Source organism: Magallana gigas, chromosome 4 (genome assembly GCF_963853765.1).
Source record: "Magallana gigas chromosome 4, xbMagGiga1.1, whole genome shotgun sequence".
NCBI lineage: Eukaryota > Metazoa > Mollusca > Bivalvia > Ostreida > Ostreidae > Magallana > Magallana gigas.
The window spans coordinates 46,065,003-46,084,424 of record NC_088856.1 but is presented as its reverse complement, the minus strand read 5'-3'; the positions used below and the strand labels follow the sequence as shown (position 1 = coordinate 46,084,424).

The 19,422-nt window shown below is 31.7% G+C and overlaps 3 protein-coding genes across 3 annotated transcripts; 1 reads left to right on the top strand and 2 right to left on the bottom strand.

The window, feature by feature from the left end:
* Positions 1-8,765: 8,765 nt before the first annotated feature.
* On the bottom strand, positions 8,766-11,314 carry LOC105346381 (metalloproteinase inhibitor 3-like). Its single transcript, XM_020074580.3, has 5 exons — positions 11,174-11,314; positions 9,968-10,059; positions 9,696-9,798; positions 9,230-9,354; positions 8,766-8,972 (listed from the first exon to the last, which is right to left on the bottom strand). Exons 1-5 carry the CDS (start codon positions 11,283-11,285, stop codon positions 8,823-8,825), a joined length of 582 nt encoding a protein of 193 aa, XP_019930139.2. The 5' UTR covers positions 11,286-11,314; the 3' UTR covers positions 8,766-8,822.
* Positions 11,315-12,098: 784 nt separating this feature from the next.
* On the top strand, positions 12,099-15,139 carry LOC136274855 (uncharacterized). Its single transcript, XM_066082584.1, has one exon. The coding sequence runs from the start codon at positions 12,141-12,143 to the stop codon at positions 13,932-13,934; it is 1,794 nt and encodes a 597-aa protein (XP_065938656.1). The 5' UTR covers positions 12,099-12,140; the 3' UTR covers positions 13,935-15,139.
* Positions 15,140-15,154: 15 nt separating this feature from the next.
* On the bottom strand, positions 15,155-18,282 carry LOC105330581 (uncharacterized). The gene is made up of 3 exons (XM_011432340.4): positions 17,756-18,282; positions 16,833-17,009; positions 15,155-16,249 (listed from the first exon to the last, which is right to left on the bottom strand). The coding sequence occupies exons 1-3, from the start codon at positions 18,103-18,105 to the stop codon at positions 15,226-15,228; spliced, it is 1,551 nt and encodes a 516-aa protein (XP_011430642.3). The 5' UTR covers positions 18,106-18,282; the 3' UTR covers positions 15,155-15,225.
* Positions 18,283-19,422: the final 1,140 nt, after the last annotated feature.

Below are 19,422 nucleotides of genomic sequence, written 5' to 3'. Positions count from 1 at the left end.
TTCCATAAGAACTTCATTTTTAATTATCTTGAAAGAAAAATAATATAAGGATAATTGATGAATAAAAAAAACGAATTTAATTTAACACTCGATGCCCAATCACAAGAACAGTTGGGTCTCATACTGAAATGGGGAGAGAATTAAGGGTCATTACTTTTGTTCATGTTAAATGTAACAAAACAAACTGTCACATGCAGCAGTTTTCATGTACAACACTACAAGTACCATATGTTTTTCAATTTAACTAAAGTTGAAATACACATTACACGAACCGAAATGTTACTAGCACGGTATGATGCACTCGTTTCACGACTCGACGCTCTTGTATACACAGCACATAACCACGCTCTAAAACAGGCACGTGTACATACACAGTGCGTCAAAGTGGTATATTCACACTGATAGGATATATATATATATATATATATATATATATATATATATATATATATATATATATATATATATATATGTGTGTGTGATGCAGAAACTCATGATTTACAATGTATGAAATAAATCAAAGAAATATAATATATCAATTTTTTGATATCAACCATTTATTCTTTTTCTGTTGTATAAACCCACGTACGTCAATATACATGTAGACACTATAATTTCTTTTTTTCAAAATATTAATGGTTCATAAGTAAGCATTTTTTGGAATTTAAATAATGTATGTGTAAATAACATAATATATACCTCTCTTTTCTCTCTTTCTCCCTTTCTCTCTCTCTCAAAATAATAAAATGAGAAAAAACTAGATTCAAGCAAACGTGTTTCGTTGGTTGACAGGATTTTGAAAAAAAAAATATTTTAAAACAAAAACTTGAAATACACAGGGTTAATTAATTAGAATTAACTTTAAGTTATTTAATAGCCGTTTTTATTGAATAATTTCAATTAATTTTTGATGCTACAATACAAAGTGCAGGACCTTTAATTTGTTCATTATTACGTCAAAGTTTCACTTGCCGTCATCGTTAACCTTGACGCGTTTAACGTCGATTTTGAAGAAACAGCGAAATTGTAAATATTTCTAAACATTATTATTTTTCTTTCCATTCCAGGTGTTGATCAGGACATCAGAGTTTTCCGACGGTATGGATGTCGGTTTCCTGTGACATGCCAGCATTGAATCGATAATCTGCTTGTAAATATTGCCAAGCTGTCTCCGGACTTATGCTCTCAATATACTTATTATGAACTTTGTAATGAATAAGCTACCATGCATTAACATTCAAAATTTATACATCAACGTAATAATAAAAACGGCTATTAAATAACTTAAAGTTCGGTTCAAGCATATCTTTTACAACATACAGCATAGCATAGCATTGAAATCTCATAACATTGCATTTAAATCTCATAGCATAGCACTGGAATCTCATACCATAGCATACAATCTCATAAAATCGCATTCGTCATATCATACCATAGCATACTATAGCATAGCATACAACATTATTTTAATTCAGTTTTAGATTTTTTATTTGAAAAAATGTTAACATAATAGATTTGTGGTAAACTTTGGCTTCTAATTATTTTACTTTGAAATGTGTGGAACTCTTCTGTGTATGGAGGCGTTTTTGTTCAAATCTCATATCATACCATAGCATAGCATAGCATACCATATCATTAAGCACTTCATTACAATTTCTCATAGCATAGCATACATATCTCATAGCATAACATACAAATCTCATAGCATATCATTAAAATCGCATACCATAGCATAGCATAAAATTGTAAAAAGATATGCATGAAATGACTGTATATAAGACCAAAAACAATCTTTTTTTATGGTCGAGAACCTTGATCCGACCCTCGCTAGAATAAACGCCGTCTGTCGATAAGTCCGTCCATGGTTAAAAAATATCACATGATTTGTTGAGTTTCCTATCTACTTTATGTACATTTATGATATTTTTAAACATAAAGTACCGTATATGGTTGGTGTTTTACAGTTTAAATAATTGATTTTGTTTGACTGGTGTTAAATAGATCTTGTAAAGCTGCGTTTTGAAATCAACTATAATAATATTTATCAAAAAGTTAAGATAAAACCTTCAAGTTCACTATATTTATTTCTAACTAAATCAGTTTTACAAATATGTACTTCATAAGCATTCAGAAATATGCCAGGTGCATCGTTTTCTTCCTCGTCTACAGGAATTTTCCTCAAAGAAACACGAATAGTCCCCCTTTTGACCAACGACGCATTTATCATTTGATGGTTTAGAACACTGACCACCTAAGCAGATATCTATCTGTTTAAAAAAAAATATTATATACTCTTTTAAAAAAGAAAGAACATATCTAATAATTGAATAGCAATTATTGAAAGAAAATATCTAATGATTGACAAACAATTATTTAATTCCGAGTAACCGAAACCTTACTTTTTCAAGAGCGAAATATGTTGTACATGTAAACCTGTGCTAAAGCAATGAAAATAGAGTTTTCACATTTTTTCAATTTCGGTAGAATTTAAACAGGATATTCATTAAATATTTGCTATTTCCTTTTTTTAACACAGGCACATTGACAAAACGAACATACTATATTGTATTACTTACATCGCAGGAACACTGTTTGCTGTAATATCCGAATTTCAGTGCATTTCTCTGGTATTGAGTAAGTAAAGATGTTTCAACATTCCAATTACAGGTACTTGTGATCCACTTGTTTTTGTAGATAGTGTCTGTACTCATTGAAATTTTCGTATTATTAATCGACTATTGCTAACTATAATGATATTTTATTGGAGACGATGTTTGGTAATAAAAACAATTCCGATAAAAAACAATGCAAGACAGAACGAATATAACAAAGAAACCATAACGTAATAGTAGTATAATAGTTTTGCCTACAACGACTCCCTTTAAACATTTTTTATTCAAATCGTAGGTATAGCACGATTACGTTTTATTGTTATTGTTTATTTACTTTTACATTGTTTATTTACTAGTTTATTTTTTTAATAATTCATTCATTTATTTGTTTATTATAAAAATGCATCTGTTGATATATACATACAACACCTATCTTTTTTTTTTCCTTTTTTTTTCTTTTTTTTTTTTAGAAAAAATAAATGTAATTACCGCTAATGATATATTCACGACCCTTTTCGAAGTTCTCTCCACATCCTGCTGAGTTAGGAGCTGTGTATATCCTTTGTACTCGACGTCTTTCCCTATAAGAGCCTGTCTTCAAGGGTCAACATTACAGAAATAAAATAAAATAGTGTGACAATAGGCTTTGGTATTCTTCTGAGGTACATGTAAAAAGGAACGTGATTTATATTATAGTGCACTCTTCAACTTAAACAGGATGAAAGAAAATTAAAACAATTCATGAAACATGATACAGATTGATTTTTGATACAGGTATTTATATTTGGAGAGCAGTAATGAGTCTAAGGTATTTGATCAAAATTAAGTTATCAGTTACATATATGTATAAGTTTGTTCGCATTTTTTTTTCTTTTTTGACTAATTAAAATGACCCCAAAATGTTACTACTATTTTCAAAATCAAATATGTTTTCAGTTACAAACAAAATAGTAAATGTTGTTTTCTAAGATACCTTATAATGTCGAAATATCCGTACTGTTAAATAAACGTTATGAAAACTTGAGCTGCCAGTCTCCGTGCGACCCAAAATCTTTGCTCTGATAACTGAAATAACAGAGATTTTGTTTTAACTATGCTAGAACAGGAAAAAATTTGAAGTTTTTCATTGAATGTTTTTTTTATTATTTCTTGGTATTATAAACTTCTACATATACTCTTCTAATTCCTTTATAAGTTCAATCACGATTAAAAATATGCTACATTCTTGAAAAAAAAAATATGTATTGCAAGAAATGCATTGTATAATAAATCCAATAACTAAAGAAAACATACCAAAATCTGAGCTACAGACCTGTACTTGTGGATGCTGGGGAGCACATCTACATGCTTCGGAATAAGTATACACTGTTGCTTAAACAGCAAACAGAATCCAAAAGGTCCTCATGTTTGCCTATTCAACGTAGCATATGTTTTAAGTTCCGTGCCCTTTACGTTTATATGAAGATTTGCAGTTAGGAACATGCAAAACAGGGTTATTAGCATGAAGTTCTCATATATCAGCATACTGACGTATTAAATAATTTGGGTATAATTGTTTAAATTTCAAAAAGTTCTGTGTCTGCTTAATGTGACAATCTAAACTACCAGGCTGTCAATGTTTCTTATGTATAAAAAGAGCCACATGATACATGTGTATGTTTATGTTTTATAGTATAACTGAAGTAAGTTTACAGGTAGTACAATATGATGTCTCCTGTACGGTACGGTACACTTTTTATCAGCATTCTACATCCTGGCATTGATACAGTTTCATGCAAATTTACATACTACGAAATGCTATCGATAGCTTAACAAATTGTTCTAAAAGTCCGAACCCGACGCAACTGGTACAATGTATGAAGAATAATTGCATACGAGGGTCATAGTAAGAATTATGGAAAGGCACTGTATATATTTACTGTAAAATATAGCCATTCTTGACATAATGCAGCTATTTCAGAACAAAGGAGTAAAATTATTGAAAATGTGCCTGAACTTTTAAACAAATTTTTAAAAAGTTACAGACATGTTAATGATTTCTGAAGAAGTCTTAGATTATGTTAAAGTTTAAAGTTGCAGGTGTATGCAACCGTCGGGTGCCTGTTATACATGGACATTTACAATGATGCACAGCAATAGAAAGAAGGAAATATTAACACGTTAATATTAATAAGCAAATTAACCTTTAAAATTTATCTTTGCTTTAATAAGGAGCATATTGGTACTAATAACTTATTATTTACATCAATACTCATTTAATTAACCTTAAACGGAGCATGCTACTGTAGGTCTATGAGCACAGTGTCAGTAATTTAGTTTATAGCGACAACAATTTTTGGAGGTTCTTTCATTTAGTTGTCTTTAAATGACATCTAAATCAATATATATTTAAAGCTTTTAACAAAATTGCTATGGGAACTATCCTGGATTTTGCCTATGAAAGGAACTGTTTGTTCACTTTATTTTGCCAAAATTACCAGCATAATATTCTTATAATATTCATTTTATTATTTGGCATTATAAGCAACATGTACAGCGGATAAAAACAAAATTAAATGCTCTGAAAATGTAAAAAAAAAACCCTCCTACTACAGTCTAAAGAAGAACTATAATGCTAAAGATATTCGGGAAAATATACTCAAGCCACTGATTAAATGTAAACAGATAAAAATTTAAAGCCAAAAAAAAAAATACTCCAAGTTTCCGCAACCTGGTTTGGGAGAATAGGCTAAGTTAATTTCATTTTATCATACTTAATATTTATAATGAGTTAGGAGCTGCAGATCACAGTTATTCCAGTATAAACGTAGAAAAAGAATCGAGAGGGTTTTTTTTTTTCAAAGAAAGGCAGTGGGACGAGAATATCTAGCCAGGGATTTAATAAAAGAGATCATTCATGCTTCTAACATTTAGATATGCACGGAATCTTCTCACACCTAACCGGACAAAAATACTGATTACTGAAACAAGTAATTGTATCGATTACATGTACATGAAGAATGATTATAGACCAACTTGTTTCTGCAGCAAGGTTAGGTCCAAATCGTTCTTGTAATGGCGATTAAGGATGATGAAAATAGATATATTTACTATTGTGTCAATGACATGTATTTCCTGGTAATTGCAGTGAATTGCTGATAAAAATACAAACAATGTGTTAAATAAATGCACCGTGGTACATAGTATACAATATACATATTTGTGAGTTTTGTTACAGAAAAAGTATCTGTATTCCGATTGTGTTGTCTTCTTCCAAGGAAGTGTTTTTAGTGCAAGCTTGACGTTTAACATATTCATAAAGCTAAGAAACATGAAGATGAATTATAGTAATGATTTTCATTATTATTTTCATTCAAGAGCAGATGAACATTGAAATTATATAAGTTGTTTTTTAAAGAAATAATGGCTTAACACGTATTTCCAAATGAGGCGATTAATCAGATGATTGTGCACAGATTCAGTTATCTTGTTTACAATGTAAAACGTAAACGTTTTTGTGGATTCTAATCTCCTACCATATATAAAATGACATTTAAGATTAATATGCATCTTGTCCTTTTTTACCTAAGCGCAGTTGGGTTTGTCATTTTTGTGATGCGTAGTCTACAAATGGTATATTAAGTACATAATCATATTTGAAAAATAAGTTTTAGTTGACCTTCATCAAGCACGGATTAACCTTTTCATTCATTAATGATCTGATATATTTATGTGACAATAAACATCATAGTTGTTGTTCTTTTTTTTTACAATTAGCGAATAAATATGAAAAGGTTTCTAAGAGAAGAGTACATGAATATACTGAAAAAATGCACCAGTTCATGTATAAGCGGACAAAGCAGACACACAAATCACAAGTGTTCCAAACAACTGGCTCGGAAGAGGCGGCTAATTCTGTTTAATAATTTTCAGATAATTTAGTTTGTAAATACTAATCTAAAATACAAATCAAAGTCCGTAAGCTAGATTTGAATCACTGTGTTTAAGTAGAAATAAAGTGAAGGAATAAAATTATACCACTCTAAAGAGGTGATTCTTTAACCTACAGAGAAAGTTGTCAGTAGTTTAAGACGTAGCTACAATTGTTATAAATGTTGAACCATCCACCACATTTCTCCGAATCATAACATGTTATGCAATGAAGTCAACATCATATATTTCTCAATCATCTCTTAATCGTGTCTTTTTGTATATGTGAATCGCGATGGTAAGTATTCATGTACATTTATATTCTAAATTAAAAGTATAGACTGATTTCAATTTTTTTTTTTTTGGTTGTTGTTGTTTTGTTTTTTTTTTTTGTTTTTTGTTTTTTTACATTTGATTAAGTTGTGTACTTTAGATAAAATGCCGTTTTTAAACGCATCGATAATAGTATAATTAAATCACCAGGTAACTATTAATCACATTCCTTTAAATAGTAAACTCGTATCAACCTTGACACAGATTTGACAGCTTTATCTTTATCTATTTATTTTCAAGAGACAGTTGGTCAACTTTGAAGACCTACATTAGAAATGTCTCCATTTGTTTCGCGTGTCTTACTTAGTAAATAAAAGGGTTACAATGTGCGTACAAAAATAGATTGAATAGAAAGATTTTTCTATGAATAGAATGTGTTGTTTTACCCTAGACAAGATGCATCGCATTTGATAGCATTTTAGATGTTAAATGCTTGCGTTGTTAATTTAAAACGTTATCAAATATACAATTTGCACTTTTTATCAGTGGTACATACGAACAAATACACACTGTACAATTTGACAAAGCAATGGATGAAATTCAACAACGCAAGATATTTAAAGAAAGCACAAAAAAAGTATGAATTTTGCACATGTAGAAAAGTTTATACATGGTTTAATATTAACAGTTAAAGATAATAGATTAAATAAATTCAAAATTTGATGTTCCTTTCCAATTTATATTCATGGTATTTTAAAAAGAATTAATACGCGTACTATAATTATTGTTTCTAAAATAGAAGTTCATTTTGATACCAATTTTTTTTTTGTGAAACGTAATACATGTAACACCAAGTTTGTCTTCGGCCATTTTGGAATATCTGAACTCACAGACAGGGAAAATAAGGATTAGGCGTTTCTGCACTGTCGCCTATAAAACCTACTGCACCTTTGAAAACTTACCTCATTTACCTTACCTCATTTAAGAAACCGATGAACGTTAAAAATATAAAATAGTTTCTTAGTTTTATGGACCTTTTTACCCTAGTTGTAAAATCCAAATTAAGGATTACGACCGTTGGTAAAATTCAATTAAATATATTTTCGTAGGAAAAAGCTATGTCATTTAGTCAGCTAAAATTCGACTGAAATCAGCTCAAAGGTGATTGTATACCGTAGTTTGGAATTCAGTTACATATTCAGACCATTTAGTTAACCTTCAGTTACTTTGAAAGCAAAAAAAAGAGCTATTTCCCTGTTTATTTTTATAAGTTGTTTCATTATAGTACTATAATGTAATGTAATCTTGTAAAATGAAGTACACAATGCGCGGTTTAAGGATTTTTATAATAAATGAGGTTAATCGTCCGAGCAAATCATTATGAAGTTATATTTGCATCATTTTATGAACCATTTTGATCGATTTTTGTTTGTATGAATCCTTTCGTTGTTTACTTCAGAGAGACTGATTTAATGTGTTGAATTTGAATTGAATTTTTTATATCAGCAAGTTTAGGTTATTTACGCATGTTTGATCCTCCATTTTCAAGCAGATTTAAGAAAGTATCTAATAGTGTTTATCTTGCAAGCATTACTTGATCGTTTGCATTTTTCCTCTTACAATGTAAAAATGGTATTTTGCTAGAACTTTAACCAAGCAAATTTATTTTTGAAACCAAGCATTGTCATTTGCCAAAAAAACCATGCATTTTATGATTTCGTTGACAGAAAGGATAACCTTGCGGCCAAGCATTTTTTCCAATTTGATAAAAAGAATAATTTAGTTATGCAGATATATGTCACATAATTTATAGACTCGTTTCTAATTTTTATGAAGTATGCATGATAAATATGGCAATCCTTCTACAAACTTGATAGTTTTGTTGTATCTAAAAATTATTATTTTTTTAAGTACAAGATATTAAGTATACATGACGATGAATTTTCAAACCTTTTGTTTTGAAACTATATAAACAAGAGAGAGCTTCTTTTTATTTAAAAATGACATGCTATTTGAAAGAGTAAGACATTAAAAGCAAGCTGGAGACTGCCAAGCACATCCATAATTTCCACGCTTGCATGAGTTTTCCCGGAAAAGACAAGATATATCGTCATCTTGCTTAATGAAACACGCATTCTGTGTAGGGGCAGAGCACTTGTCGCCGAAACAAATGTTCACCTGTTTGATAAATCGAAAGACTCATAATTTGACAATATATATATATATATATATATATATATATATATATATATATATATATATATATATATATATATATATATATATATATATATATATATTAATGTTGTTCAAACAATATGTAAGGTTATCTAATAGACAAATTATAAAGTCTTATAACATTTATTCTAAATTCGGATTAATAAAAATTTCAGCATTAATTTAAAGTAATATTTGTGAATATTTTTGCAACTTACGTCACAAAAACAGTTTTTCCTATAAACTTCAGATTTAAGGGCATCTCTTTGGTATGGAGGAAGGGATGATACTTCTGTATTCCAGCTACATGAGCTTGTTCTCCATTTGCTGTCTCTAATGGTGCCTAGAAAAGCCAAATTACACTTGAAATTGTTTTTACCTTCGAATATTATTATCATTCAGTTGAATCAAAGAAAAAAAAAATAGCAATTTGTTTTGAAGACATGCAATATTTTTTTCTGTTATTGACACAGGTATATTCAAGCAGGATCTGCTTTTATGAGGAAGAAATTACAAGTAGAAAAATACACTTTAAACGTTACATTAACAAACCAATGCCTTTTGAATAAATCTTGAATATACACATATCGGTCTAAAAAAGTTTCAACGCAAATTTAAAAAAAAAAAAAAAAAAAAAAAAAAAAAAAAAAAAACCAAATGTGGCGAGTTGATTGGTTTTTATACCAGTTATGACGTATTCGCTGCCAATCTTGAAAAACGATCCACATGCAGCTCCACCGGAAGCTGTAAAGATTTGTACACGGCGTCCCTTGAAGTAACGACTTCCCTACAAATATCATCAGTATTTTTCAACTGTAAGAAGATTATTTTGTTTACTCTCAATTGTAAAACTGAAAGGTTAGTACCATTTTTAACATTAAAATCAAGGATTTTGAACATTACAATCGAACTGACAAAATTATAACTACAGTTAAATTTAGTCTAAATAACTTTACCTTATACACCGTCGTAACTTTAACTGTATAAACGACATTTTCAAATATTGATCCGCCAGTTTCTTTTCTCTGAAGAATCTTGGCCTTCACAACTGGAATGATATAAATTATATTTGTTTTGAATGTAGTAAAATGCAATGCATCACATAAAAATCATATAAAATCATATATTAGTCAAGAAATATTCAATAAAGTGTCCCTCAAAGAATTTTCAATTTTGTTGGCCAAAAAAAGTATAGCCGCCAATTTTCCGTTTCAGAAAAAAAAATAAAGAATTATCAATCATATTGCCTGCTTAATATAAACTATGTATCTTAATTGTATACACATTTTGTTCAAACATAAAACGAACAAAATGTAGAAGTTTCCTTCTCATGGGAATTGATCCAAAAACAATTAAAAAATATACTCACCGTATACAGATTGATCTTTGGTAAAAATGCATATTTTCTAGTGCCAAAAAAAATTTACCTTGCAGTCGAAAGTTTGATAGGTTTTGCAGAAATACAGATGAATGCGTTGTTTCTTGTTTTTTTATTTTTTTATTTTTAGGACTGAACAACAATGTAAGATCTTCGGGTTTGCATAAAAATTTATTTATGGATGATGGTAGCTGCAAATACTGTGAAATAATTATTGTTTATAAGGGACTTTTGTGGATAACCCTTGCCCACGATTTACATCCTCAAGAACGTACATACAAGCCTCTGTTTAATATTGATGAAAATACCCCATCTTCCTGCCAGCGAAAATACGTCCCAACAAACCAGGAAAATTTTCGCTACCAAAAACATTGACTCCAATGAATAAAATTGATTCCAGAGTAGTTAGTATTAGTTTGTACTCAAAAATTGCAAGACGAACTAAAAAATATGGCAAAAACTTATTCATCAATCTCAATGGGTCCTGCCTGATGTTCTGCGACTTGCGCTTTTGGTCCAGATTGGCTACATACAGCAAATAACCGTGTAGAGAAATATTTTTTTCTTGCGCACTAAGCAAACATCATTAAATATCTTTCACGTTTTTTAAGGTATTTGAATAGTCATTTTCACTGCAAGATATCTTTCCTCATCCTCTTCCAATAAAAATTAAAGAGTGACCTTTTTAACATGCAGCAAAAGAAACACACTGGCAGACGGACAGATAGATAGATAGATAGATAGATAGATAGATAGATAGATTAATTGATAGATAAATAGATACCGTAGTTTGCGTTACAAAACTGCACTTGGGGATGTGTACGGGCACATGTACAAGCTTCGGCATAGTCAGAGACAAAGGTTAACACAACACAAAATAAAATCAGTGCTCTCATCTTGGCGGTCTAAAACAAGTCACCGAATTTTGCAATCCTCTTGAATTTAAATGATTATGTAAAACGTTTTCTAAAACTAGAAATACAAATTAGTATTCATAAGGTATATGTAAAATGTCAGTTTTATACATTACCCTTCATTATGAAGTCACAAACTTTCCCAAATGACACGACTTACTATTTGAATTGGTCAAATAGGGGATTTTGCCTTTCAAGATATACATGTATTATTAGACAAATCACCACATGTACTATTGATTACGTAAATGTAGGTATACAAAAGTCGGGATGAGATCAAAGTAAGTTAATGAAATTGTAAAAAAAAAATTCAGCAAATGTTAATTGTAAGATAGAACAAACTCTGTGCATCAGGCATATAGATAATATCACTCATCTGAGCAACATTAGCTCTAGTAAAATCAGTTTCCTGGAATCATATACAAAATCATTATGTGAAAATTGCAGTAGAAAAATATTCTGTATAAATATATTTTTTCCGGAGGCCACAAATAGAAAAAACTTTAATATAAACTACCTGGTGATGTTTCCGTACAACACCACTGTCTAATTGGTTTTAAGAAGATATTCAATTTCTTTTCATATTTCCATCAAATATTTTGAACCATCGTTAACCCATCCTACCCCGAGAATCTTGATTTGAACAAACTTGAATGTACATCACGCAAAGATGCATCCACACAAGTTCCATCTTTTCTTGCCTATTTTTTTTGTTTTTTTTTTTTGATTTCTTAAAAAACCACTATCATTCCAATGATTTCATTTAACCCCGTTTGAAAGAGAGCGTGGCAATACTCTATTTTATAGTACCGCGGCGCGTGCGCGGCTTTCTTAGAGATGACGCGAGAGATTACGATATTTTGTTTACTGGGTGCAAAATGTTCGGCAACCTATAAGGTCATTATCATTATGGGTGCAAATGACCATTGTTGTGTGGTTCACTGCAGTAACAGGAGATCGGCTTTGCCAAAAGGGTACGCTTTTCATCAGATACCGGCAGCACCGATTTCCCGTCGCAATGCGTGGATCAGAGCGACAGGCAGGAAGCTTGGGAAGAAACGAGGAGAATTGACGATTACACAGAATACGAAGGTGTGTGGTTTACATTTCGTGTCGGGAAGAAAAAGCAACGATCCCACTAATGTTGATTATATTCCCACTCAACACTTACCTCTTCAACATAGCACACCTACTTTAAAACGGCGAACAATAAATAGTGAACGTGCTGAAAATTACTCCATGGCACTATCGAAAGCGACTTCTAACAAAAGAAAAACGATACAAAGATCAGGAAACCTTCTATTTCCACTCGACTTAAATGATATCCAACATGAAATTGTAGTATCTGATGATAGTGAAAGTGAAAGTACAGGTAATTCAGACATGCCTCTGTATTCTGGTTCTACACCTGATCATACCTACCATAAATTCTGGGTGACAACAACCAATCTCATTGGAGACAACGCAAGCTCTTGTACCGATAATTCATCGCAAACAGTGTGTGATACCAAAAACACCTCAGTACAAACAGATACTACAAGTGTGTATAGTTCAATTTCTACTGGTGTTCAAGTGGACACTTTTGAGGGACATACCACAAATCTTACCAATATTCAGCTTAAACAGCATCAAAAGCTTATTAGTGAATTAAACTCAAAAGTTAAAGTTCTTGCTAAGGAAACTGCATGTTTGAATCGAAGACTGTTTTGTGTTGAAAACCTTATGACTTGTGACGAAAAAGCTCAGTTTTACACAGGTTTACCAAATATAGCAACTTTTAAAGCCCTATTTTCCTATTTTGAACCAAAAGCATCAGAAATGACATATTGGCAGGGAAATGAAACTACTGTTAGAACTCACAAAAACAAAGGCCCTTCTAGGAAACTGAGTCTTGAAAATGAATTCTTTGCAGTGTTAGTTCGCTTAAAACTGGGGCTTTTGGTTGAAGACATTGCCAACCGCTTTGACATCTCTGTATCACTATTTTCTAAAATATTTAACACATGGATTCGTTTTCTGTGTCTTGAGTTAGAGTTGCTTTTTCCATATCCTTGTAGAGAAAAAGTGCAAAGTTTAATGCCAGATTCTTTTAGCAAATTTCCAAACACTCGAATAATATTGGACTGTACTGAAATTCCTATCCAGAAACCTTCAGCTCTAAAAGCTCAACGAGAAACATGGAGTTCTTATAAACATCGGAACACCTACAAAGCACTGGTTGGAATTACTCCTGATGGCACTGTGTCCTACGTATCATCTTTGTATGGAGGAGCTGCATCAGATAAATTCATTGTTCAAAACTCGGGTGTTCTTAACCTTATTGAAGCTGGTGACAATATCATGGCTGACAGGGGCTTTGACATTGATGTAGAATTAAACAAAAGGGGTGCCAGTTTGAACATTCCACCTTTTCGCAACCAAAATTTTCAGTTGTCAAGCGAACAGGTTGAAACTACCCGCCGTATTGCTGAAGTCAGAATCCACGTCGAGCGTGCAATTCAAAGAATAAAAACTTTTCATATTTTGGACAAAACTATGCCACTTAGTTTGCATATTGTTGCAGACGATATTTTCAAAACTTGTGCACTGTTAACCAACTTTCAAACACCTATAATAAAAATGATTCAATGAAATGTGTAGTTCTTGAGGTGATGTTACGGGTAAGTTAAGATCCTGAGTAGTACATCCTTGACTGCAGTTTGGAGAGAGTCTGAATTTAGTACATGTACTTGTATCTACTTTATTGAGAGTGTGCTTTCTTTAAAGGCAAAACAAAATTATGTGTTTCTAGTACCGGGTAACCTGACTGGCTCTTCTTTTTTTTCTGATTAATTAATATTGCAAATGAAACTTTTAGGTTTGTTGTTTACCAATATCAAAATTGTTGAAATGCAGAACAATACATTTTTAGAGTTGCTTGACCTAAAAGAAAAAAACTTTGAATTCATACAACTACAAAATTTAGGTTATAAAAAGTAATTTGTCATGGTTATCTGTTTTGAAAAAGCTAATTTAAAATTAAAAAAAAAAATGGCTATAATATTTGGCATGGCATGATACAGGAAACATGTAATTTTGTGTGACCATACAATAAACAATTTTATCTGGAATTCCTTTTTGTTTATGCATATTTGGAATAAAGACCTACAATATACATGTACTACACATAAATTTGTTTGATGTACCCAGTCAATGTCATCAAAATCATCACATGAAATCAATTTTGGGGGATTTTTTTCTTAACCTTGAATGAGAATCACTGAGAATGAAAGATAATTTGGGGGGTTGGGGATGCTAATATCCATTTTAAAATTTTCAGGCTTAGCTGGAGTACATCAAACAATTTTTTTTTAAAGACGAGACAACCATTGGACTCTATCCATACTTGACCTCAGTTCATAGTATCAGCGGTTAAAAATGCTACATGTATATCATTAATAAGTAAAAGTCAAGTTTAAACCACAGAAATGCTGGTGCCCGTTTGCGATTGTGATAATTGATAACCTATTTGTGGTACATGTATTGGTACATGTACTTATGAGTGCATGTGCTTAAATTAGAACATTGTTTTCCTTTGAAACATCATCCATATTTAAAATGCCAATATAGACATTTTATATGTTTTTTCCAAGTCTGCAGAAAAAAATGTTTTTAAAGATGCATGAACTATTTCATAATTTAACTGGACATGATTAAATTGTCCATTTTCTGAAAATACTTCAGTTTTGGCTACAAAATTTTTTCTGTGAAAGAAAAGGTAATGATGGACAAAGAATAAACAAAAAGAATTTGGTTTAATTTAGTAGCAATACTTGCATGTAAACAATGCTAGGAAAGAAAAACACCAAAAATGAAACGATGCCACTTTTTAATGTACATGTAATCACCTTTAAATAAAGATGTATCATTACATAATTATCCATTAAAATTTAGATAAGTCAATGGCCGGCAAACCAAACTTTACTGAAGGGTAAACAATTTCTGGCAACATAAAATTATCATAAAACTGAGTAAGTTTACATAAAACTTTCCCCCAGAAATGCTTATCAAATGTAACTTTTTCAATGTGAATGTCATTTTTAGTGCATAAAACAAAGTAGCATTTTGAAATATTCAAGATTCCCATTTGTCCCTGAATCTGGGTATAATAAGAATGCTTTATATTTAAGCAGAGTTCATTATTTTCATTAACTTTTAAACATGTCAACTTCTTTGCCGCAGATGAAATGTCCATGTCCCATGTTGAAGCAGGATTTTTCAGCTCCAGAACAAATTTTTCACCATTTATTAATGCTATACCATCAACTGAAGCTCCTAGAAATGTATAGTGCGAATCAACAGTCAGGCCTTTCTGTTCCACAATCACTTCACATACACCCTCTGCCTCCAACTTTGATTTAAATTTCTCAATCGCATGTTTTTCCTGCCTAAGTCCAAACAGCATTGCATTTGTTGGTTTTATTTTATTGTACAAAAAATATTTCAAAAGTTTTGATGGTTCAGTTGTACTTCTGCGCACGAACACTTTGTGAAAGTCAGATGCAGTAAGTCTGTATTTTCTAGCATTGTGCCATTCTTGCGAGCTTGACTGACCCCTTGTTCTCATTTCAAGTTCAGCTATTCCATTTGGATCCAAATTTAAAGAGTCCTTAAAGAACATGCATGCACTTTTGATGTCAAAAATACTAGCAGGTAAATCAAAATCTAAAAAATGTTTCGCAGTATACACAATTTCTTGTGTATGTAAAGAAGATGCTGTATCAACGGGAATGTTGGGAACTGGTTTGTTATATTTCATGAATCCACATGTTGGATTTGCACCACCAAGAACTTCTATCAACTGCCGTGCAGATTCCTCATCCTTGACTTGATGTACCTGTTGCCGGGGATCATATTTCAATGAAGCCAAAGTCTCCCTCCCCTTTAGCACTTTCCCTGGCTCCTGTCTATAATATAAAAAACCAAAATTATAAATAATATCACCATGATCACAATGAAATAAATTCTTTGCCTTTATATCTACACAAGTGCACAACCGCAGTCCAAACATTTTAATATTGAAATGTAAATAATGCAGGCTTTGTAAATTTAAACATTAATTTACATTTTGTTTCAAATTTTAAAGTATAGTAAACATCAAAGCTTGCTTACAGTGCAGTTCAAGGGACATTCCAATTTGCTTTGTTATAAGCATGATTCACTACTAGTATCATGAGTATGCTCTAGCAATAATTAGTTATTATCAAGACAAAAATTAATTTGGAATAAAAAAAAAAATGAATTCATTTTAATTAAGTGTGTTTGCTATGGCTGTTTTTTTTTTTACAGTACTGTATGTTTGAAAGTAATATTCTACTACATTACTTTCACATTTTTCTATAAGTGAATGTAAGCACCACTCTGAGGCGAGTGCTCAATAAATTCCTGTATTTACCTTTCTATGAATTCTGACAATTTCACAGTACATGTATTTATTCATTAAAGTCTACACTATTCAATAGTATTACCCACAGTGACTAATATACATACTTGACTATCCTGATACTGTGAATGGTTTTAGGCTCTGTCTTTCTTTTTGCTGGTTTGTTCCACTGGCACAATTTATCGGTAGAAGACCTGTCTTCTGGTAGATCTTTCAGTCCCTTAGCAATAAAGTCGTCCAATGCAAACAGTAATGCTGCTATGTGACTGCATGCCTCACCCTTTCTACAAAATATATTTTAAAATATTTCAAATATTGGTGAACTTGGTTTAGAGCAATTTTTATATTTGATGAAGGATATTAAGAGACCATAGGCGACCTAGAGGGGGGGGGGGGATCAGAGGCCAGACCTCCCTGCAAAATTCTTTGAATATTTACATTATAAAATTACCAAAAATATGCCTCAGACCCCCCACCCCCCACCCTCTGGCTAACTCAAATAATCGTGAGACCCATATAAAAAATGTTCTTGGTCCGCACATAGGCGACATCACTCCCTATTGATTCTTGCTCCTATGAAGGGTGGAGCCAGGACTGACTAGAGGGGTCTATCTCATAAGCACCATTTTATTTTCTTATATACACATAACACATACACCATCTTATAGCATTCGGATTGCATGTTTCCTTGGAATAGTTATATGATAATATTTGTCTCTCAGTCTGTATGTCAAAGTGGGTTAAGGTTTCAATATTGAATTATAGAATATGGCATATGTATATAATGACTATTGTTAATGTATTTGCTTTGGTCATACACACGATGTTCAACAAATCCTGGATTTATGTATCATATATGCATGCAATGTGTATATTTAATATATTTATTACCTATACCAGGGACGTATATACTAGTATATAGGTCCCTGCATATACGAGTATTAATGTCAATTTCAATCTTATAAAACGGTTTTTAAAACAGTTCATATCGTATGTTTATGTTGAAAACTCATAATTAAATTATCCTTACCCCGCGACACAATCACATGAGCCACCTCGGACATCGCCTTTTAGACTAAGGCAAACGTAGGGTTTGTAGACTCTCTGCGCCATCGAAGCCATCACTTCAGCTCGAACGAGGAAAGAGTTGTCAATCTGTAGTGACGAAATCTTCTGCACATACCCCTCCTCAAAAAACTTGTACGCTTTAAGTGATTTGTAGGCTCTCATGCCCTCTTTGTCAAACGTCTTGTTTCTGTTTTCTGTCAAATAATATTTTAATTTCCCGATATCAAACTCGGGTATGTTAGACAAATTACGCACCCAATCACCCTTTTGGTGTAGGAACCATTCACGCGTAAATCTGTCGGTCTTCTCCATCACTTATATAACGGAAAGATACTCGATAACGTGTGTGGTGTACTGTTACGCCATCTTTGCACCGGTTACCCTTTGCACCCAGTTTGTTTAAGTCACGTCCAATCGCGCGTGACTTCGGGTAAAACGCATCAGTGATGCTGCAATCGCATTCGATATAATGTTTACCCTAAAGTAGAGTATTAATTCTGACAAATCTAAATCCCCTTCACGCAATGATTGTTTGTGCAATTGTGATTAAAATGACCCAGTTCATCTAAAAAAGTCAAGCATGTAAAAGTTTACAGACAGAACAAGGAACAGACCGATGGACGAAGTGACAAACTACGGCCAGTAAGTTATGAGAAAACCTAATTTTATCTTCCGGATGTGAGCTTAAATTATTCATATCACCATTTGCAAGGAATTGTAATCGTACATAAATCATTAAAAACAAAAGACATGTCCTATATGTTTTCAAGATATATCTTTTTATAGGAATAAAAAAAGTTCTTTAAATACTGCATGTATACAGGAGTCAGATAAGTAGCTGTTTACATACATTAATTTTCAATAAATGTCATGTCGATAACTTTTATATTGTAACCTTTCTAAAACGTATATTTCTGTATGGTACACATTTTCAGAAGTAAATAAAAGATTTGCTTTCAATCTGAAAATAACAGATTCCTGTATAAGTCAAACTCATTCGTTCTTTATCGTTGTTCTTTCCTTGTCGTTTTTCCTAGCGTTTCGGATAAAGTAATTTGTCTTGTTTATATATGCAGCTATTTTTCTTCTTTATAAATATTGCAATTCAAGGCTGATTTTTATTGTTTGCATAAGTGATCTATAAAAAAGTTTTCTTTTGTGTGTATTGAAAAATCTGGTGTTTTTCAAATAAGATAAAGTATGAATAGTCATAACCATTCAACGTAATTGATATGTTTTTCTGAAAAACAATATGTTCGCATTGTGGTGTCAAGTCTTTTCAATTTGAGGCGGTTTGTGTGTATTGCTACATTTAAACGTTTCGGTTAAAACACACGATCTGTCTATGCCAATGTGACATAATGGTCAAAAGTACACGTATGACATCAGAATATGTCATCTAAAATAACAGCGAAGTATGTTTGACATTAATATATCATTAACGTTTATTCATTATTTCTCGCAGATGTTCCGATCGTTACATATATATGTAGGTTATTCCTCGCTCAATTAATTTTTTGAAATACTCAGGCACGTAGCATCGTTTTTGAGAAATTCTCTACAAGCAAAAAAAAAAAAGAAAGAGAAATATGGATTTGTCTAAAATCTTAAAAATCCTAATTAATCCGT